A 23,627-nucleotide genomic window follows, 5' to 3' on the forward strand; every position below is an offset into this window, starting at 1 on the left:
AGAACGAACGGACAGAAATTATTGTCTGAGCTGGTCCTAATGTCGACCACAGCGCCACCTGCTGGCCACACCGGTTCATTCCCTCCAAACCAGCCGATTGGAAGGAACCGGATCTTCTACGTGTTGCTTTGAATTCACTTGGTGATCTGATGGAAACCGTAAAGAGAAAAGCCCGTTGGTCCTGTTCCTGTGACTAATAAAGTGGGTAAGCTTTGATTGGATTAGTTGGGAGTTATGTGATGTCGTGCTGGACTTCTGAGTCAGTGCGTCACAGACCAAAACGTGCACGCCGCGATCGACACGAGCGTCGATCGATCAACACGAGCATCGATCGCTGAGCGCGGGCCGATCCCAGAACATCAGTCTTTCGTTGTTATTGGTCATTTCTTTGGGATCATAATCTGGACGGTTTTATTGCCGTGCACGTGCGCCCACACACACGTGCACACACACACACACACACACACACACACACACACACACGTTTGAACAGATGTGGCAGCAGATGTGTAATGTTCCTCCTTTCATCACCGCGGCAACAAGCAGCTGACAGGACAAGTGGCTGCCTGAGTGACGGATCGGATCAGCTTTCATTTGATCCTCCTCCACTCTTCTTCTCCTCCTTCTTCTTCTCCTTCTTCTCCTTCTTCTCCTTCTTCTTCTTCTTCTTCTTCTTCTCCTCCTCCTGGTGTCCTTCTTCTTCTTCTCCTCCTCCTGGTGTCCTTCTTCTTCTTCTCCTTCTCCTCCTGGTGTCCTTGTTTTCCTGCTTTCCCTTCTCTTTCCTCCTCTTCCTTCCTTCCTTCCTTCCTTTCTTTCTTCCGTTTCTTTTCCTCCATCAAACCCGAGCGGCGGTTCATCATCGCCTCCTCCGCCCGCCGTCAGGCGCTCCCTCAGCTCGCACCCCCATTAGTCAGCCGGAGAGGCTTAAGTGAAATATTATAAATAATCCAGCGTATTGAAATCTTTTATCAGCTGTGTCACTTTCATTATTCAATAAGCGATTAGTAACAGTCTTCCCAATTTAGCCATTAAGCACCGGGCGCGCTCGGCCGGCCGCCGGCTCGCGGGCTGTCACGCCGGGCTGGCGTGTGAAGTATCTTTGTGTCAGAGCGAGGCCCGGGGTAATTCATGAGGGGGGACCGCCCTCTGCGGCCGAGCTCCCCCAGGTAGGACCACCTGCCGCCGCCATGTTTCTGCCGTCCGCCTCAGCATCAGAGCGCCGACTCCTCCAACATTTCTGTTCATGTAACATGTCAGAAAAGCAGGTTTTCAGCAGCTTTAAAGGGATAGTTCGCCTCTTTTGACATGAAGCTGTGTAACATCCCATATCAGCAACATCATTTCTGAACATCTTCTTACCCCCTGCTGCGTCCTGTGAGCAGAGTTCCAGCCTCGTTTTGGTGTTGATGAAGGTAGTCCGGCTAGTTGGCTGGGGTTTAAAAAATAAAGCGTTTTGCTTCTCAGAACAATATGCGTTCAAAAGGCAGACCGACATTTTGCATCACAAAATGGTTCTCCAGGAAAAAGTCAGACCTCACAATCTCTTGGCCCTATTTTCTCTCCCTTCGTATCACTGCCTGCTGCCGCCTGCCGACAGCCGCGCCTGTTACGGTGTTTGCTGCTCGGAAGCAGGGGACTGCTCGCTCTGCACAGCAGGCAGTGCAACAAGCAGCTCATCACAGACCAAATGTAGAGGGACGAAGCTTCATCTTGCTCTGCGTTCTACATCTTTCTCCAATGCCTGAGTTTGTTGTTGTTGTTGGTGGTGGTGGTGAAGAGGTCAACAGGAAGTGGCTCTATAGCTTGGTTTCAGTCACGTGGTCGTAAGGGGGCGCGGTTTTCAGATGGTTGTCAGGAAGTAAATATGGCGACTACGTCTATGGAGGAAACCGTTCCAGAGAGTCCGTATTGTAGAGATTTAGAGCCAGTTTCTAGAATGTTTTTGTTGGTCCTCCTTGAGCTTCATCCTTTGCTCTCGTTGAAGAGATGCCTCGGATTTCGGCTTAGTGGTTTCGTAACCGAGCTTGAGCCCAGTCTACCGACTAAACGTCACCCAAAGCGCTAGGGACGCCTAAAAAGTCACAATGAAGCCCATATTAGACTACTAGAAACTTAATAATCATTACTAAGTAAATGAGTATTTAACAACACCCCAATGCTATATAAACAGAGCCACAAAAACAAAGTTAGCCGTTAGCTAACATGCCTCTGACGAAGTGGTCGCTGCAGACACGAGTACACAGACTCTGCTCCTCCAGACTGCAGACGGAGGTTTGAAATCCATTTTTTACAGCGTTGTTCTGTTAGCTTTTTACATTTCTCACCTTTGTGTACGACAACCTTTGGTATTCTAAAAAAAACTTTTTTCTTTTTCACGGGTAGAACGGTTGGAGCAGCCGTAAACAGCACAAAACACGGCCATCTTGATTTTTTTTTTACACAGCAGTTCTATGGGCAGACTTCACTTCCTGACATCTATCTGGATTTCGCGCGTTCACGATGCAGCACTGTGACGTGACGAGAAACCAAGCTATTAGCAACAGCTGGAATGGGTACAGCGCCACCTATCATACTGGGGTATGACACGCTTTGTGCCTCTGATCCCATTCATTCACCGCCATATATCCAAGCAGAATTACCCTTGCTCAGCTCATTCTTATTGTAATTTAGCCAATAACCCGATCCGGTCCAATTCTTAGTCAGATTAAGGTGTCTACATGTACTTAATAACTCATTCTTATTGTTATTTAGCCAATAACCCGATCCGGTCCAATTCTTAGTCAGATTAAGGTGTCTACATGTACTTAATAACTCATTCTTATTGTTATTTAGCCAATAGTTCGATCCTTTCGGTGCCATGTGATCCCACTGAGTTTGATGAATAAACAGATGACCGGCTCAGCTCTGAAGCACGGTGGTGGAAGTGTCATGGTTTGGGACTCGATGACGAGTTTCTGGACCTCATCTGGACCATGAGGGTCCCTGATTATTCTTCATAGGTTTCTTCTTCCCAAACTCAGGGGGAGCACAACAAAACCCTCGAGAATAAAGGAATTCAAGGAATTCCTGCCAATCGGGGACTTTAAAGGCGCCATTAAGGCTCTCGGAGAGCCTGACTCGTGTCGGTCTGCCACCGCACACCTGTGTCAGGTATGCTGCCGGTCGCAGCCCAGCTTTGAAACCTGAGCCTGGCAGGTAGCTGCACACATTCCTGAGGAGGAGCTTTGATTTCCCAGCCGGTAAACTGTGTCAGGTGGTGGATGCACCTGCAGCGTATCGCTGTCATCACGGAGTCCTTTAAAGTCGGGGTTAATCGGGTTAATTACCATCAGCCGGGGTCAAACAGGTGGAAAACAAAAAGGGGCCGAGTGCTGGTGGTCCAGCAGACCCCCGACAGGGCATCTCCTGTGCTTTAGATTCACTCGTTTCAGACGAGAAAGATCCAAATATGCACGATAAACTGCAGGTATGGGAGTCCAGAGGGGCCAAAATTAAAGCTAGAACGCCCTGAGAGCACGTTTTGATGCTCTAATTAAAGATGAATCCAAAACTCCCTTTTATATGACAAGAAAAGTGACTTTTTGTTGCCATTCAGACAGAAAAGAATCCTGCAGAATCTGAGCAGCGGGGAGAAACGGCTGCAGATCTCCAGACAAACTTGAGAACAATCAGTGTTTTCCAGGTTATTAATGCGGTAAAAGGCTGCGAATAATATGGCGAGTAATGACCTGTGTCGCAAAGCAATACTGTGTGCGCTGACATTTAAGGCTTTTAATTTGTGTTTCCTGAGGCCCCCTTTCGTCCGCCGCACGCCTCCCCTCTCATTGCGCCGGCCTGGCCACCTCACAGTCTGGGTGATAGGCTGGTGTGCCTGTGCTGCCCCCCGCCGCCCCCCCGCCTGCCTGCGTGCTGTAAACGCTGTATATTTGGATTGTGCTGTTTGTGCTGCTAAAGGTTGCCGGTGTCAGAGTTCACAAATTGCCTCGGCGCCACCTCTCTCTGCGCGAATGTCACCCACAGTAGCCGAGAGCGGTGGCAGTAATTACCAGGACGGCCCGCCGCCCGTGTGTCGGCGTGCGTTTGTGCATACGTTTAGTCGCGCACAGCGGCGCCGAGCAGAGGCCCGGCAGCTTCCAAAGTACCTGGAACCTTCAGCAGTCTGGGGTCAGACTGAGCTGCAGGTAACGCTTCGTTCAGGAAGACGCTGATTTCAGTCTTTCTGCAGCTTTTATGTGGAATCAGCTCCCGAAAACCTCCAGATGTGCCGAAACATCTGGAAAACCACTGCGTTCATTTCTCACCGTCAGTTTTTAGGCCTTTTATCTTGTTTTATGTGACAGATTCTTCTTTGTTTTAGTTCCTCTTGTGTGAAAAGTGCTTTATAAATAAAGTTTAAATTGATTGTTTCATCATATAATATATATATATATATTAGGGCTGTGACTCGATTAAAATTTTTAATTGCGTTAACTACAGGCTTTGAAATTAATTAATCCAAATTAGTCGCATTTTAATCGCATATACTTTATCCTTTAGAAAATTAACATTTTCAACAATATTTCAACAAACACAGAACATATCCCTATTTGAAATCTGAATGTAGCATGCACGAAAACACAGTATATAGAATCTTGGATGTTAAGCTGCGTTGGGCCCCGTTAGCTTCCACGCTAGCTGCTACATGTTTAGCGTTGAGGTGAAATTTGAGGCTTGCTTGATACGCTGCGGTGATACGCGAATTCCTTGTTGCATAATCTGCACACAACCACGCTCTTGTCGACGCTTCCATCCGTCTGTATTTAAAAAAAAATATAAATAAATAAATAAATTATAGTGTGCGATTAAAATGCGTTATTTTTTTTAACGCGCTAATATGTGTGTAGTTAATTAATTGAAATTAACACGCTAAAGTCCCAGCCCTAATATATATATATATATATATAACGTGTATATATATCGTCCTTTAAGCTTTCAAAAGATTAAAGTTCTTAAAGCTCAGTTTTTCAATATTTTTCTACACATTTTCCCCATTTTATCAGACTTCTTTTTTACAAATCGTTCCAATTTAATCATTTAGTTATTTTCACGTTATATTGGGAAAAAAATTAAAAACCTTTGATTCATTTAACTCATTAAACTTATTTTTTCAGATTTTATTGATTTGTGACATTTTATTTAAACATTAGTGTTATTTTATTAACATTAAAACATTTCTAATCACATTTTTTTTAGAAAATTGTATTTCTTTATATTTTTTTGAGAATTTTTCCCACATTTGTATATTTTTTTCTGACATTTTACTGATATTTTTTGTTTTGGTTTTGGTTTGCATACTTTTTTCAGATTTTTTTTTTATGAACTTTTCTATATTTTCTTTTTTAGGAATATTTTAGTTTTGCTAATCAATTATTTTCTGGCATTTAATTTACTTTTTTATACGTATTTTATTTGTCATATTTTTTTAAAACTTTTTTTTAATCACTTTTTATCGATACATTTTTTCAGAACATTTTTTATATTTTTTTGTTTCTGATGCTCATTTTTTTCAGGCTGCGTTTAAAAAACATTTTATTTTAAGTTTAATATTGTGAGAAAAAAAGTAAAGAAAAAAACAAAAATAATTTTTGTTTCATTAAAAAAATGAGAAAATTTGTCAATTTCACATTTAATTTGCTGAAATTATCAAGTGTTTTTTTTAGTTCAGGTCAATAAAACTTTATTAATAGATATAAATATAGATATAGATATACTTTAGTGATCCCAAGCTGGAAAATGACAATCCTTGAATGTAAATTATATTACAGCAATATTAATAATTATTATAGATGGTCTGTTTTTATAAATAGAGAACAAAATAAAACACAAATCAGCTCACAAACATGGCTCCACACATCAGGGCTCCAAGCTCAGAGATCTCACATTTCCCCTGATGATCAGGGACGAAAAGGTTTAAACTTCCTCCTCCTTTTTCTCTGTTTTATTCCTGCTCTGCATGCCAGACGTCTCCTCTTCACCTCCAGATATATCCAGATAAAAGGGAAAACACATCCAGTATAAACACAATCATCTCAACACCTGAACAAATGATCAAACTCTTTGCTGTTTTGGGCCACTAGGGGGCAGCGGAGCGGGCTACAAACAAAGCAGCACACATATTTACATTTCTGGGGCCGGGGTCGTCCATTTGTTTCACAAAGAGAGCAAATTAGAGTCGACAAAGAGCTTTTAATCTGAAGCTTTTACGGAAAGTTCTGGATTATGTTGTTTTCTGATGCTGAGGTCCATAACGGTCCAACTATGGGGTGAAATATTTGGAGTTATCCTTCCAGTAGTTTCTGTCTTTTAGCTCCAGAACATGAATCAAAGCTCTTAAAGCAACACGCGAGAAGCTTTTGAACCTTGAGTTGTTCTGAAGTGCGTTGACCTTGGTTTTCTCTGCGCTTAGCAGTGGCGGAGCTACCTCTAAACTACCTCTAAGCTACCGCTAAGCTACCTCTAAGCTACCGCAGTTTACAACTTTGATTTTTAGCCTCAAATGTTTTGCTTTACCGGCGTTTTTGTGGGCTCTTGATGGCGTCTTCTCCTCCTCAACATGACAACAAACTCACGTGCGTGGCCGTGCACGTGCGTGGCCGTGCACGTGTGTGGCTCACACGGAGCTTTTTTTTCTTCTTTGGAAACAGGAAGTGAGAGCTTTCATGTTAGAAACCGACAGGCTTAAATGTCACGCCGTTTCCACCCGGGAGCGCGGGGCAGGTCCGGGTGGGGTTTTCAGAGCAAGAAGGTGGCGTTGATGCCCCCCCGGTTTTATTCATTAGCCGCCGCGGTGCGCCGGGTCAGCGTGCAGCATTTAAATCAGACACGGCGTTTAATTTGCGGCAGGGGAGGCAGGGCCTTTCTGGATTGTTGGTTTCCATAATTGTGAAGCAGCCCCCCCTCCTCCGCCCCCTCCCCCTGAAAACAGAGAATCATGGGAATTTAATTATGATGGGATTCTGGCTGCTGACCCTGCAGGGCTCGGGCGGAGCTTGATGGGTGGGCTTCAGATACTCTGACTTTGTGCGGTTTGTTCTTCAGAATTCACCCTTTCTGCCACAAACCTGAAGCTCGCAGATTTATTCAAGAAATAAACCATTAAAGGCCTGTTAGATTATTTTATCTGGTGTTTTTCATCTCATTTATATTAAGATATTATTGTTCTTATTTTCCTGTCACAGAATACTCGGATGTTATTCTGTTATTTCACTCGTTTGTTGTGGTTATTTTAGTCATTTTAGGGTATTTTCTTCATGTTTCCTGTTTATTTATTATCCGATTAATATTCTTCATTCTTTTTCATTTTTATGTTTTCTTATTAAATAACTTTAATTCGTGTTCTTTGTTTAAATATATCGTATTTTTTGCACTTTATAGTCACATTTTTATTCACATTTTTTAATTAGTTTGTTTTTGAACATTTGTTTCTTCTGTTTTTGATTCTTTTAGACATTTTGTTTAGATATAATATTTATATAATGAATTATATATAGTTATTTTATTTTGGCATTTAGAATAAATTAAATTGATCATTTCTGAGACATGTTGTTCATATTTTTGTGATTTTGAGTTGATATTTTTCTTATTTTTGATCAATTTTTATAAATTTTATTCATGTATTTTATTAATCTAACTTGTTTCTGACTTTTTTGTTGAATATTTTTCGGACTTTCTGCTCATAAAACTGTATTTTCTCCCTTTATTTGTCACTTTTGAACCTTTTTTCTTGGCATCTTTTACCTTTTTCTTTTCCTCTCGGGTAGTAACTGCCTGCTTTTATCGTTAATTCGCCGTGATGTTGGTGAGTTTTGGGACCTCGTGATAACATTAAAACTCTGGCGATGATGTCACATGATGACGTTAAACTTCAACTTTATGACGCAGCATAAACTTCAAAGTGTTTGTTCTGTTGTCGTAGAAGTGAGACATGTTGTGTTGTACAACAGCTTTGACCTCGGCTTTAAACGGTGTCTTTAATGAACGCCGGCTGCTCAGACTGAGCCCGGCGGCCCGGCGGCGCTCGGGGATGAAAACCGTCCTCGGTTACAGAAACGTGAGGCAGCAGAGGTGTTCTCGGTGTTCTCGGTGTTCCATCCTGGAAGTGAGGAGCTCCTCGGGGCGCTTCCTTCCATCCTAACCGTCCGTCCTTCCTCTCCTGGAAGAAGCTCGTTGATTATCCAGAACCGAGCTGGAGGGGAACTTTCTGAGACGCTCCCAATTAGCCGGATGAGTGGAGCTGAGGAAGAGCAAACGGTCCCCCCCCCCCCCCCCCCCCCCGGGCCGGCTGATTAACCCACTCGCCTTTGCCCCGCCTCCCTCCCGCCGCCCGTCAGTACAGGGTTGTTGCCACCTGTGTGGACCCGTGATAACAGAATCCTGGGACGATCCCGCCGTGCTGGAGGCCATCCTTTGATTGCCCCCCCTCCCCGCCTCTTACCCCCTCGTCGGGGTTAATTGTAAACAGAAGCTGCGTGATGATACCCGGCTTCACCTCCACCTCCCGTCCTCTCTGCTGTCGCTAACGGCTTCCAAATGTGCACGAAACTCCGCTTTCACACCGAAACAGCGAGCACTGATCATGGATGCTGATCCACTGGAAGCTCCGGTGATCTTTCAGCGAGTCGGTTACAACGCAAGGATGGAAAAGATTAGGCCAGAACTACGCGGAGGGACCTCATTATCACTTAAAATGGTCAAAAATAAACTTTTAACACCTGAACTGTGGTTCGTTACACATCATTTCAAAGGCTTTGAGTTGAATTATGTTTAAAATGTCAGTTTTTCTAAACCTATTCTCTAAACTTTTCAGATTTTCCTGGTAAATCTGACCGAAATCAATAATCTTTACCTGAATTCTCCCGATTTAGCAGCATTTTAGGCTCTGGTTCTAAATGAAAGTGTTAACAGAATGGACCTAAAACAAAGTGGTGAACTGCGGTATCTCAGCCGCCGCTCAGGACATTTGCAAAAACTCACAAACCCAAAGTTTAAAGGTTGAAAAACTTCTCGAGTGTTGCTTTAAGAGGCTGATTTATGTCCAAAACCGGAGCTAAAAAACAGAAACTACTCGATATCTCTTCTAACAGTTGGACAGTTATGGGCCTCAGCATCAGAAAAGAACAAGTATTAAGTCAGAGGTGACAAAATAATCAATTTTCTGTGAACCTGCCGTTACCAAGGTAACCAAAGATAACGAGAGGTAGAAAAGGAGCTGGAGTCTGCTTGGCCTCTTTAAGTCGCTCGTTCATCAAAGCCGAAGCTTTGTTCCATCTGCGAGGCTCCCCGAGCGTTGGTGTCCATGGGTGAAGCACGGCGGCGGCAGCGTCATGCTGTGGGGATGTGCTTCATCACGTTTAAATTCACAGAAGGCTGATTTCAGCTCGCAGGAGAAAAACACCAAAGCTTTGCTTCAGTCTCTGAGCGGTGGCGTGTTGTAAACCTTTCAGTTTAGATTTAGATTTTACCGGCTTTGACCGGCTTTAACCAGCTTTAACCAGCTGTTACCAGCTTTAACCGGCTGTAACCAGCTGTTACCAGCTTTAACCGGCTTTAACCAGCTTCTACCGGCTTTAACCAGCTGTTACCAGCTTTAACCGGCTTTAACCAACTTCTACCGGCTTTAACCGGCTTTAACCGGCTTTAACCAGCTTTAACCAGCTTCTACCGGCTTAAACCATCTTTAACCAGCTTCTACCGGCTTAAACCAGCTTTAACCAGCTGTTACCAGCTTTACCCAGCTTTAACCAGCTTTAACCGGCTTTAACCAGCTTTAACCAGCTTCTACCGGCTTTAACCAGCTGTTACCAGCTTTAACCGGCTTTAACCAGCTTTAACCAACTTCAACCAGCTTTAACCAACTTCTACCGGCTTTAACCAGCTGTTACCAGCTTTAACCGGCTTTAACCAGCTTTAACCAGTTTTAACCAACTTCTACCGGCTTTAACCAGCTTTAACCAACTTCTACCGGCTTTAACCAGCTGTTACCGGCTTTAACCAGCTGTTACCGGCATTAACCGGCTTTAACCAGCTGTTACCAGTTTCTACCAGCTTTAACCGGCTTTAACCAGCTTTAACCCGTTTTAACCGGCTTTAACCAGCTTTTACCCGCTTTAACCAGCTTTAACCAGCTGTTACCAGCTTTAACCGGCTTTAACCAGCTGTTACCAGCTTTAACCGGCTTTAACCAACTTCTACTGGCTTTAACCAGCTGTTACCAGCTTTAACCGGCTTTAACCAGCTTTAACCAACTTCTACCGGCTTTAACCAGCTGTTACCAGCTTTAACCGGCTTTAACCAGCTTTAACCAGTTTTAACCAACTTCTACCGGCTTTAACCAGCTGTTACCAGCTTTAACCGGCTTTAACCAGCTGTTACCAGCTTTAACCAGTTTCTACCGGCTTTAACCAGCTGTTACCGGCATTAACCAGCTTTAACCAGCTTTAACCCGTTTTAACCGGCTTTAACCAGCTTTAACCAGCTTTAACCGGTTTTTACCTGCTTTAACCAGCTTTTATCATGAAATTAGAGAGAACGTTGGCAGGTTTTTAATGATCAGCCAGTGATTCAGGCTTGCGCTGTCATGGCCTCTGAAGGTGAACATCTTGAAGGTTCTGGGCTGAAACGAGGCGTGAAGTCGTCTTCTTTCCTTTCAGAAACAGTCGAAGTTAGTTTGGATTCGAGTGGCAGGAACTCTGGGCGGAGGAAATGTTCCTGATTTAAAGGAATCCTTGTGAGCTTCTCAGTTTGGGGAATTCCATCAAACCCCAAAATCGAAGCCAACTGCTTCCTATTTACATTTCCAGAGCTCATGAAACAATCTTCAGTCTCACAAACACACACACTTGCTCACACACATTCAGCCTAATTGACTCCTGATTGTCCCGTTAACCTCCGAGCAGTTCTGGGTAACAGATCCATATGTCCCCCTGCAGCAGGCCCTGATTGTAATGAGCGGCCTCTGCTGCTGAAGGGAGGCCATGGGATGGTTCAGAGGCCCTCGGGGGGTGGGGGGGGGGACATCCTGACTGCAGGGGGGGGCGCGGGTCACTAAGGTCAGCGGTGGTCAGGTCGGGAGAACAGGTGTCCTCGAACTGAAACTAAGCTGCTTCTCTGCAGGAAAGTTTGTTTACTTTGACTCAGTTTTTTAAACGAAGGATTCTTTCTGTTTAACACTTAAACCGTTCAACCAAAGAGGGGAGGAGCAGCTTCTGTACAAAAGCATCCACCAGGACGTTTTTCCACTCATTTCTCCGGCTCTTTGAGCTCCACGTGGGACAAAAACACGAGTTTCGGCCTGGTTTCGCCTCAGACATCCCAGCTCTTGTGAGTCTCTCGTCGGTTTCGTTCAGGCAGTAAAATGATCCCACGACAGCATTTTAAATAAAACAAACAACACCTGTTAAAAACTCGGACTCAATCAAACTAAAATATCTTTTGGTCGCTCCTCTAAAGTTCATCGTTTTACTGGTTTGTTTCTATCTATCTGATGTGTTTTTGTTGAAAAGACGACTTCAGGTGACCGAGTTTAAAGGAAGAAACTGTAAACCACATGAAGTGTTGTAATCAGCTGGTTTCTGTCTGTTTTCTCTCATTCAGAACAAGAGGAGAACTTTGAGTTCACCATCGTGTCGCTGACGGGGCAAACGTGGCACTTTGAGGCCACTTCGTACGAGGAGCGGGACGCCTGGGTGCAGGTCATCGAGGGTCAGATCCTGGCCAGCCTGCAGTCCTGCGAGAGCAGCAAGAACAAGGTGAGGTTTCCAGCTTCTGTTGGTCCCCCGGGAGTCCTGAAAGGGTTCAGACACACGCTGACGGATTAAAACCGTCTTTAAGAACCTTTCAGAACAATATTTCAGCAGAAATAAAGTCCCTAAAGTTGACCCCAATGGACATGCTGCTGCTGAGCTACAGTTCAGCTCCAAACTAACCGAACACACAGGTGAAATCCCCCCGAACTGCACACAAACACAATGAACCACCTCTGTTCACACACTCAGACCTGCACTCACATAATTACAAAATAGCAATTACTGTAGCTCTGCCATTCTCCACCTGCGTCGGGCAGCTCCATCTCCGCGCCGACCTGCCGTGTTTACCCCTCAGGCGCTCCGCCATTTATCGCCCCACAACCAAAACCACTTCATTTGTTTTCCATGTTCCTGCTTCATCTCCCGACGTGGCCTGAAACGGCTCACGTCTGTGTTTGTGTTCCCAGCCGACGTGGGTTTGTGAGGGTCTGATGCCGAGTGAATTACAGGTGGAGTCGGCGTGTAAATGCTCGTTATTCCAGCCAACGTCACATGATCGAACGGGAAGAGCTTCTTCAGACATCAGTGAAAAAAAGAGGTGATTGAATGTCTGCGGCTCAGCTCTGAACATTATCTTGTGTTTCAGTCTCGCCTGACCAGCCAGACGGAAGCGTTGGCGCTGCAGTCGATCCGAAGTATCCGAGGAAACGGCCGCTGTGCAGACTGCGATGCACAGAGTAAGTAAAGAGGTTGGGATGATCCTCTAAATGAGCTTTTATTGATTCATCTATATATGAAGCAGTGGCTTCCCTTCCTGAGGTGTTTTTAACTAGATTTCAGTTTAAGGAATAAAAATGATAATTATGCTGCAGCTCGTATATTTCAGTTTGACAAAAGAAGATGAGAACCACATTTAACCACCTTTTACCAGCTTTAACCAGCTTTATCCAGCTTTAATCTGCTTTTACCGGCTTTAACCAGCTTTAACCGGCTTTAACCAGCTTTAACCGGCTTTAACCAGCTTTATCCAGCTTTAATCTGCTTTTACCGGCTTTAACCAGCTTTAACCGGCTTTAACCAGCTTTAACCAGCTTTAATCTGCTTTTACCGGCTTTAACCAGCTTTTACCGGCTTTAACCAGCTTTAACCGGCTTTAACCAGCTTTATCCAGCTTTAATCAGCTTTAACCACATTTAACCAGCTTTAACCAGCTGTTACCAGCTTTAATCTGCTTTTACCGGCTTTATCCAGCTTTAACCAGCTTTAACCAGCTTTATCCAGCTTTTACCGGCTTTAACCAGCTTTTACCGGCTTTAACCGGCTTTAACCGGCTTTAACCAGCTTTATCCAGCTTTAATCAGCTTTAACCACATTTAACCAGCTTTAACCAGCTGTTACCAGCTTTAATCTGCTTTTACCGGCTTTAACCAGCTTTTACCGGCTTTATCCAGCTTTAACCAGCTTTAACCAGCTTTATCCAGCTTTTACCGGCTTTTACCGGCTTTAACCAGCTTTTACCGGCTTTAACCAGCTTTATCCAGCTTTTACCGGCTTTAACCACATTTAACCAGCTTTAACCAGCTGTTACCAGCTTTAATCTGCTTTTACCGGCTTTAACCAGCTTTATCCAGCTTTTACCGGCTTTAACCAGCTTTAACCAGCTTTATCCAGCTTTTACCAGCTTTAACCAGCTTTAACCATCTTTAACCAGCTTTATCCAGCTTTAACCGGCTTTAACCAGCTGTTACCAGCTTTTACCAGCTTTAACCAGCTTTTACCGGCTTTAACCAGCTTTAACCGGCTTTAACCAGCTTTATCCAGCTTTAATCAGCTTTAACCACATTTAACCAGCTTTAACCAGCTGTTACCAGCTTTAATCTGCTTTTACCGGCTTTATCCAGCTTTAACCAGCTTTAACCAGCTTTATCCAGCTTTTACCGGCTTTAACCAGCTTTTACCGGCTTTAACCGGCTTTAACCGGCTTTAACCAGCTTTATCCAGCTTTAATCAGCTTTAACCACATTTAACCAGCTTTAACCAGCTGTTACCAGCTTTAATCTGCTTTTACCGGCTTTAACCAGCTTTTACCGGCTTTATCCAGCTTTAACCAGCTTTAACCAGCTTTATCCAGCTTTTACCGGCTTTTACCGGCTTTAACCAGCTTTTACCGGCTTTAACCAGCTTTATCCAGCTTTTACCGGCTTTAACCACATTTAACCAGCTTTAACCAGCTGTTACCAGCTTTAATCTGCTTTTACCGGCTTTAACCAGCTTTATCCAGCTTTTACCGGCTTTAACCAGCTTTAACCAGCTTTATCCAGCTTTTACCAGCTTTAACCAGCTTTAACCATCTTTAACCAGCTTTATCCAGCTTTAACCGGCTTTAACCAGCTGTTACCAGCTTTTACCAGCTTTAACGAGCTTTAACCAGCTTTAACCAGCTGTTACCATCTTTAATCTGCTTTTACCGGCTTTAACCAGCTTTAACCGGCTTTAACCACATTTAACCAGCTTTAACCATCTTTAACCAGCTTTATCCAGCTTTAACCGGCTTTAACCAGCTGTTACCAGCTTTTACCAGCTTTAACGAGCTTTAACCAGCTTTAACCAGCTGTTACCAGCTTTAATCTGCTTTTACCGGCTTTAACCAGCTTTATACAGCTTTTACCGGCTTTAACCAGCTTTAACCAGCTTTAACCAACTTTAACCGGCTTTAACCAGCTTTAACCAGCTTTAACCGGCTTTAACCAGCTTTAACCAACTTTAACCGGCTTTAACCAGCTTTAACCAGCTTTAACCAGCTTTAACCAGCTGTTACCAGCTTTAACCAGCTTTTACCAGCTGTTACCAGCTTTAATCTGCTTTTACCGGCTTTAACCAGCTTTAACCGGCTTTAACCGGCTTTAACCAGCTTTAACCAGCTTTAACCGGCTTTAACCAACTTTAACCGGCTTTAACCAGCTTTAACCAGCTTTAACCAGCTTTAACCAGCTTTATCCAGCTGTTACCAGCTTTAACCAGCTTTTACCAGCTGTTACCAGCTTTAATCTGCTTTTACCGGCTTTAACCAGCTTTAACCGGCTTTAACCAGCTTTAACCAGCTTTAACCAGCTTTAACTAGCTTTAACCAGCTTTTAGCATTCAAACCACAGCTAACCATCGACCTCAGTGAACTAAAATGAGAAATAAAAATCTTTTTCTTATTTATATCCAGTTTTAACCACATGAGAACACAGATTTCTTAACAAAACTGCTTACTTCCCCTCTTCTTTTTTTAACTTTTACTGTATAATGAGTATTTGGGGGGATATGCCCTTTTTATCGTATTTATAAATGTAGTAAGTGCAGGATAGATATATTATCAATACTTTCTCAGCACCATATTTATGCCCCTTTTTATCACATATCTGAATGTTCTAACTGCAGGATAAACATAATATATTTCACATGAAATATTCTGCTTCTCTGCAACACATATTTGAAACATGACATCATGTTGGAAATCTGCTACATTTCACTTTAAAACAAAGTTTCTTTTTTTAAAGCCAATCAGAAGAGGGTAAAAAATTCAGCGAATCACTGAGAATTCTCTTTGTTGATCGTAAAGACTTTAATTTAATTCAGTAAAGGTCCCATCGAAGGGAGGATAACATCCTCTGAAACCCAAACCTGTCCTCTTACTGCTCATCCAGACCCGGACTGGGCCAGCCTCAACCTCGGAGCTCTGATCTGCATCGAGTGCTCGGGCATCCACCGGAACCTGGGCACCCACCTGTCCAGGGTGCGCTCTCTGGACCTGGACGAGTGGCCACTGGAGCTCATCAAGGTGATGTCGGCCATCGGCAACGAACTGGCCAACAGCGTGTGGGAGGCCAACGCCCAGGAACGCCTGAAACCCGGGCCGGACGCCAGCAGGTAAGACGGGTGGCGAATTCCTGGGAGATGGGGACCGTTTTCTGATCATTTTTAGTGAATTCCTGGGAGATGGGGACCGTTTTCTGATCATTTTTAGTGAATTCCTGGGAGGAGAGGACAGTTTTCTGTTCCTTTTTAGTGAATTCCTGGGAGTTGGGGACAGTTTTCTGTTCCTTTTTAGTGAATTCCTGGGAGTTGGGGACAGTTTTCTGTTCCTTTTTAGTGAATTCCTGGGAGATGGGGACAGTTTTCTGTTCCTTTTTAGTGAATTCCTGGGAGATGGGGACAGTTTTCTGTTCCTTTTTAGTGAATTCCTGGGAGATGGGGACAGTTTTCTGTTCCTTTTTAGTGAATTCCTGGGAGATGGGGACAGTTTTCTGTTCCTTTTTAGTGAATTCCTGGGAGATGGGGACAGTTTTCTGTTCCTTTTTAGTGAATTCCTGGGAGATGGGGACAGTTTTCTGTTCCTTTTTAGTGAATTCCTGGGAGATGAGGACAGTTTTCTGTTCCTTTTTAGTGAATTCCTGGGAGATGGGAACCGTTTTCTGATCATTTTTAGTGAATTCCTTGGAGATGGGGACCGTTTTCTGATCATTTTTAGTGAATTCCTGGGAGATGGGGACAGTTTTCTGTTCCTTTTTAGTGAATTCCTGGGAGATGGGGACAGTTTTCTGATCATTTTTAGTGAATTCCTGGGAGTTGGGGACAGTTTTCTGTTCCTTTTTAGTGAATTCCTGGGAGATGGGGACAGTTTTCTGATCATTTTTAGTGAATTCCTGGGAGTTGGGGACAGTTTTCTGTTCCTTTTTAGTGAATTCCTGGGAGATGGGGACAGTTTTCTGTTCCTTTTTAGTGAATTCCTGGGAGATGGGGACAGTTTTCTGTTCCTTTTTAGTGAATTCCTGGGAGATGGGGACAGTTTTCTGATCATTTTCAGTGAATTCCTGGGAGATGAGGACAGTTTTCTGATAATTTTTAGTGAATTCCTGGGAGATGGGGACCGTTTTCTGATCATTTTTAGTGAATTCCTGGGAGATGGGGACCGTTTTCTGATCATTTTTAGTGAATTCCTGGGAGGAGAGGACAGTTTTCTGTTCCTTTTTAGTGAATTCCTGGGAGTTGGGGACAGTTTTCTGTTCCTTTTTAGTGAATTCCTGGGAGATGGGGACCGTTTTCTGATCATTTTTAGTGAATTCCTGGGAGGAGAGGACAGTTTTCTGTTCCTTTTTAGTGAATTCCTGGGAGTTGGGGACAGTTTTCTGTTCCTTTTTAGTGAATTCCTGGCAGGAGAGGACAGTTTTCTGTTCCTTTTTAGTGAATTCCTGGGAGGAAAGGACAGTTTTCTGTTCCTTTTCAGTGTCCAGGTCCACTTCAGGTTAGTTTCCCAGGACTAAAAGGCCCACATCCGGTGCACGGTGCAGCGCCGCCTGCTGCAGACAGGGGGCAGCGCACTCTGGACGTGTCTCATATCGACTCTAACCTCAGCTCCTGTGTGTGTGTTTGTGTGTGCGTTGCTGTATAATTATCGGCCATCGCTGCTCTGGGAAGCCAGCAGCCATCATAACAAATTAGAGCTGACTGCCATCCACATAAAGATCGACTTCCCCGTCCCCGTCCCCCCCCAGCCCTCATTAGTCAACAGAAGCACCTTATAATTACTCCCCCCCCGCTCACAGATACATGCACAAACATTTTAACCCTCAGTGCTCTGGAACACAACAAACCGCAGCCTTTAAACGCAGAAATAAAGCGTTTCCTTCACATCTGTCCTCGGACGGATTTAAAACCGTAACACCGAGTATCGACGTGCCATTAGCCCTCCTCCATCAGAGCCCTAATGCTTTCATTGTTGCTCATGTTGCTATTTATTTATGAATCTGAGGCACGTTCCCCCCGAAGAGATTAGAGGAGGAGGTCAATATTATCTCAATTAACCTGCGACGCTCCAGTGCAGCTCCATCGCCCCCCCGCCCCCCCTCCGTCCTGTCGATAGTATTTATCAGTCCATTCCTTAAGTGGCTCGCTGTGTGTCGTCTCCCCTCCATAAATCCCTGCTTCCTTTCACCCGCCTTCTCTGATTCTTCCATCACTTCTCCACCTCTGTCTGCTTCATCCGTTCACCCCACCTCTTTAAAACCCTCCGTCAGGCCTCCCGAAAAGCCGAGCTCAGAGCTTCAAAGTCAGAATATTCTCCTTCTATTTAAGGTGAACCCTCCAGGCAAAAATAATCAGTTGATGTCACTTGTTTTGTGAAAGAAAGAAAACAGTTAAAATGAACAAAATCTCATGAAATCAACTATTTCTAATCCAGCTGAAGAGGCCGAGTGTGAAAAAGTAAAGAAATAAAAGGGAATAAATGATAAAAACAAATCAAATCTGTTTGCTTCAGGACTGAAAATGCATTTGTGATAATTGAGGGAAGATAAACATGAATGAAAAGGAAGAAAGAGTTTTCATGTGCCTGAATTTATACTAATTAGATCCAAGAATGAGGGCTAAAATTCAATGATTTTTACAAAAAAAAAAAGGTTAAATTAAAAATGATAAAAAAAAAAAAAAATTTACAGATTGATGAAAAAAAATTCCATAATTAGCAACAAATAGATTATTTTTACAAGGAAAAAAGGTCAAATTTGTACATTTGGAATGAAAAAAAATAAACAAATGTACGTGAAATTTCTCTGGTAGATTCACAAAAAAGAACATTTTTACATTATTACAGGAAAAACGAGGATATTGATTGAGATTAAAAAGTGAAAAGAAAGTTTTTCACATTGAGGCTGATGGTGAAACTTGTTTTTCTCCAGTTCTTCCTCATTTGCTCACGACTCTGTGTTCTGAACACATGAACGAGGCTTTGTGCCGATTCTCTGTGAGATGACATGGATGACGTGTCGCTGAGGTCACCGTCTCAGTCACTTACTGCAGGAAAATGTGCTCTTTACTAACCGAGTTCATTAACTTTTACATTTACAAGCTTTTCATCGGGTGATAGAAAGTTAAAGGGAAAAGGACGAGGGCCCAGAATGGAGCCCTGAGGAACTTTAAGTTATCGTTTTTGGATTGGCTCAAAGACGCATCATATGTTCCCATTTCTTTAGCTCCATCTATGAAAAACAGCTTCATAGTTTCAACTTTTTTATTTACGATAAAACTGCTTTCAGTTACCAAAAGAGTCAAATTAATATAAGAAATTCAGTTTTTAAAAAATCCTAATCCCAAAAAAATGTATGTTATCACGTCTAAAAGTAGGAAAAAAACAGAAAATAGTAAGAATTATATTTTATTCAACATCAAGAAGTAAATAAGATTCCATTTAAAGCTTAAAAAAGGAATATAAGATATAATCTAATGACTAATTATGGAGCAATTAATATAAATGAAATGATTAAACTGTTTTATGCCACCAGAAATGAATAATCTAGAAGCTCTTTGTGGGTTTTAGACTGGAATTAAGATTTGTTCCCATTTCTTTAGCTGCATGTGTGAAAAACAGCAAAGATAACACAGTGTGACAGACAGAAAACAGGATTTCTGCAGCAACAAGGTGATTCCCAAAGAGCTGTTAGCTGGAAACTTGGCATATATCAGCATGGTGTGCAGTGTGTCCTTAAAACATTTGAGGAAACTGGACAAGTGGAGGACAGAAGAAGAAGTGTCAGGCCTAAAGAACTATCTCCAGCAGATGAACAGGATCTGAAAGTGATGTCCTTAAGAAAGAGGAAAGGATGCAGCGAACAGGATTCAGCCTCCAGCTCGTGGCTGTCGGCCCTTAAATCTTTGCAAACCTTTGCTCAGACTCCGAGCTGTAAATCACTCCTGGTTTGAGCGACTGAAAGAGGAAAAAGCTGTAGAAAGGAAGAAGAAGAAGGGGCCGAGGTATCCGCGAGGCCGGCGGAGGCTTTGTCCAGGCGGCAGGAAGGATGGGAGGGGGGGGGGCAGAGAGGGGAGGCTGATGGATGGAAAAATGCCCTCCCCTCGTGGTCTCTCAAGTGAGTAATAGAGGCCGAAATTTCATTTTGCAAGTGGCTGATTTAATGATCCAAAGGGTAATTAATGGGCTGATTATCTTAATGTTAAATATGGCCAGCAGCAATTACGCTGACCTCCTGTCTGTCAAGGTCTGGCCCCCCCACTCCGGCTTCCAATTAGGTGGTGTTTGGAGGTTTGTTAGAGGGGTGGAGAAAGGGATGGGTGGGAGGAGGAGAGAGGAGGAGGAGGTGAAAGTGGGAAAACAAGACGGATAAAGAAGAGGGATGAAGTCTGGCTCGAACCGGACCGTGATCCCCCCCCCCCCCCCGCTCAGTTAGCTATGAGACAACCCGGTCTCACAGAAAAACCTGTAATAGCTACGTTGGTCCACAAGGGAAAACGTAGTATTGTCACAATTTGGTCCCTTAAATTATAACAATACCCTGTTTTATTATTTATTAACAGAAAGTACGGGCGTCCATAGCAACCACGGTCCAAAACGTTTTATTTTTACGTTTTTTCAAGGAGATACCAAAATCTTCGGCGAAACTAATAAACAAAAGATCGTCTACGTTCCCTGAACGAAGATTCTGAAAATATTATTCATAGTTCTCGCTAGAAATTCCATCGAAATGCATACAGATGCAGATGCTTTCTTAAAATGTTGTTTTTCACAGAAAAAAGGCTGACAGTCGGCCATTTTCTTTTTTTTTCGCTGAGGGAAACTTGATAGTTGCGAGGCAATGTAAATGAATAGGCCAAATAAAACGTGGTAACTTCTGATTCTTCCATCACGTCTCCACCTCTGTCTGCTTCATCCGTTCACCCCACCTCTTTAAAACCCTCCGTCAGGCCTCCCGAAAAGCCGAGCTCAGAGCTTCAAAGTCAAAATATTCTCCTTCTATTTAAGGTGAACCCTCCAGGCAAAAATAATCAGTTGATCTCACTTGTTTTCTGAAAGAAAGAAAACAGTTAAAATGAACAAAATCTCATGAAATCAACTATTTCTAATCCAGCTGAAGAGGCCGAGTGTGAAAAAGTAAAGAAATAAAAGGGAATAAATGATAAAAACAAATAAAATCTGTTTGCTTCAGGACTGAAAATGCATTTGTGATAATTGAGAGAAGATAAACATGAATGAAAAGGAAGAAAAATAGTTTTTTTGTGCCTGAATTTATACTAATTAGATCCAAGAATGAGGGCTAAAATTCTCTGAAATTAAAGTGTTGAATTGAACAAAAAAGGTTAAATTAAAAATGATAATACAATAAATTTACAGATTGGTGAAAAAAATCCCATAATTAGCAACAAATAAATGATTTTAACAAGAAAAAAAGGTTAAATTAAAAATGATTTAAATTTTTTCTTTTTTACAGATTATTGAAAAAAAATCCCAAAATTAGCAACAAATAGATATTTTTACAAGGAAAAAAGGTCAAATTTGTACATTTGGAAGGAAAAAAAAAAAATTATGTGAATTTCTTTGGTAGATTCACAAAAAAGAACATTTTTACATTATTACAGGAAAAACGAGGATATTGATTCCAATCCCACATTTTCCCTCGTGGACCAATGTAGCTGTCACAGGTTTTTTCTGTGAGACCAGGTTGGATGAGACGAGGCCGAGCCCGCCGTCTCCAGCTGTTGTCATCATCTCTTTATCTGCCCCCCCTCCCCATGGTCCCTTTATCTGCCCCTATCTGCCCCCCCTCCCCACGGTCTGCCCACAGCGACGGCCGGTCCAGCTCTCATTAACGTCAGCGAGTCTCTGCCAAGGCTCATCGCCACAGATACGAGCCGCTCGGCCCCGCTGCCGCCGCACAGCGAGCGCTGAGACGTGTTGACGTGCGTCGCTCGCAGTGCTGGGAGGAGGACGGGTCCAGCGTGAAGGACCGCCACCGTGCCAGCTCTGCGGCGCCGGGGGGGGTCCAGCGTGAAGGACCGCCACCGTGCCAGCTCTGCGGCGCCGGGGGGGTCCTGTTAGGATGTTTCCCAGCCTCAGCCGTCCTCTAAACGCTCCCATTAACCCCGGCTGCCCGCGGCCGGCCGTCATCACCTCAGCTGGCACGGTCGCCCGGTGCCGCGCCCCAGCTGATGCCCCCACCGGAGGGGCTGCTAATACTGAGCCGCGGCACCGGGGGCTTCGGTCCTCGGCGCCGCGGCTCATTGTTTTAATTACGTGTCGAGTGGCACATCAACACCAGCAGCCAGGGCCGCCGCGCGTTAGCAGGCCTGAGCGGGCAGAGTGGCGGCGCCGCTAATCCGGCCTCCCGGGGCGGGACGGCTGCTGGCCGTGCGCCTGGACCCCCCCCCCCTGCCGACGGCTGACCTTTGGCAGTCTGTCGCAGAGGGTCAGAGTCTCGGCTCGTGTTCGGCGTCTCGGCTCGTGTTCGGGTTAGGGGTTCGGCGTCTCTGCTCATGTTCGGGTTAGGGGTTCGGCGTCTCTGCTCGTGTTCGGGTTAGGGGTTCGGCGTCTTGGCTGGTGTTCGGGTTAGTGGTTCGGCGTCTCTGCTCGTGTTCGGGTTAGGGGTTCGGCGTCTCTGCTCGTGTTCGGGTTAGGGGTTCGGCGTCTCTGCTCGTGTTCGGGTTAGGGGTTCGGCGTCTCGGCTGGTGTTCGGGTTAGGGGTTCGGCGTCTCGGCTGGTGTTCGGGTTAGTGGTTCGGCGTCTCTGCTCGTGTTCGGGTTAGGGGTTCGGCGTCTCTGCTCGTGTTCGGGTTAGGGGTTCGGCGTCTCTGCTCGTGTTCGGGTTAGGGGTTCGGCGTCTCGGCTCGTGTTCAGGTTAGGGGTTCGGCGTCTCTGCTCATGTTCGGGTTAGGGGTTCGGCGTCTCTGCTCGTGTTCGGCGTCTCGGCTCGGGTTAGGGGTTCGGCGTCTCGGCTGGTGTTCGGGTTAGTGGTTCGGCGTCTCTGCTCGTGTTCGGGTTAGTGGTTCGGCGTCTCTGCTCGTGTTCGGGTTAGTGGTTCGGCGTCTCTGCTCGTGTTCGGCGTCTCTGCTCGTGTTCGGGTTAGGGGTTCGGCGTCTCGGCTGGTGTTCGGGTTAGGGGTTCGGCGTCTCTGCTCGTGTTCGGGTTAGGGGTTCGGCGTCTCGGCTGGTGTTCGGGTTAGGGGTTCGGCGTCTCGGCTGGTGTTCGGGTTAGGGGTTCGGCGTCTTGGCTGGTGTTCGGGTTAGGGGTTCGGCGTCTCGGCTGGTGTTCGGGTTAGGGGTTCGGCGTCTCTGCTCGTGTTCGGGTTAGGGGTTCGGCGTCTCTGCTCGTGTTCGGGTTAGGGGTTCGGCGTCTCGGCTCGTGTTCAGGTTAGGGGTTCGGCGTCTCTGCTCATGTTCGGGTTAGGGGTTCGGCGTCTCTGCTCGTGTTCGGGTTAGGGGTTCGGCGTCTCGGCTGGTGTTCGGGTTAGGGGTTCGGCGTCTCGGCTGGTGTTCGGGTTAGTGGTTCGGCGTCTCTGCTCGTGTTCGGGTTAGGGGTTCGGCGTCTCTGCTCGTGTTCGGGTTAGGGGTTCGGCGTCTCTGCTCGTGTTCGGGTTAGGGGTTCGGCGTCTCGGCTCGTGTTCAGGTTAGGGGTTCGGCGTCTCTGCTCATGTTCGGGTTAGGGGTTCGGCGTCTCTGCTCGTGTTCGGCGTCTCGGCTCGGGTTAGGGGTTCGGCGTCTCGGCTGGTGTTCGGGTTAGTGGTTCGGCGTCTCTGCTCGTGTTCGGGTTAGTGGTTCGGCGTCTCTGCTCGTGTTCGGGTTAGTGGTTCGGCGTCTCTGCTCGTGTTCGGCGTCTCTGCTCGTGTTCGGGTTAGGGGTTCGGCGTCTCGGCTGGTGTTCGGGTTAGGGGTTCGGCGTCTCTGCTCGTGTTCGGGTTAGGGGTTCGGCGTCTCGGCTGGTGTTCGGGTTAGGGGTTCGGCGTCTCGGCTGGTGTTCGGGTTAGGGGTTCGGCGTCTTGGCTGGTGTTCGGGTTAGGGGTTCGGCGTCTCGGCTGGTG

General features: G+C 45.1%; 1 protein-coding gene across 6 annotated transcripts in view; it reads left to right on the plus strand.

Annotated features, from left to right (window-relative positions):
* Positions 1 to 23,627, plus strand: part of agap1 (ArfGAP with GTPase domain, ankyrin repeat and PH domain 1) — a 234,564-nt gene that overhangs the window by 191,806 nt on the left and 19,131 nt on the right. For all 6 annotated transcript variants that reach the window (XM_075477312.1, XM_075477313.1, XM_075477308.1 and 3 more), the window contains 3 exons: positions 11,632 to 11,786; positions 12,430 to 12,520; positions 15,476 to 15,698. In XM_075477312.1, coding sequence (XP_075333427.1) covers positions 11,632 to 11,786; positions 12,430 to 12,520; positions 15,476 to 15,698 — 469 coding nt within the window. The remainder of the gene's footprint in view (positions 1 to 11,631; positions 11,787 to 12,429; positions 12,521 to 15,475; positions 15,699 to 23,627) is intronic.

This window comes from Odontesthes bonariensis, chromosome 11 (assembly GCF_027942865.1).
Source record: "Odontesthes bonariensis isolate fOdoBon6 chromosome 11, fOdoBon6.hap1, whole genome shotgun sequence".
NCBI lineage: Eukaryota > Metazoa > Chordata > Actinopteri > Atheriniformes > Atherinopsidae > Odontesthes > Odontesthes bonariensis.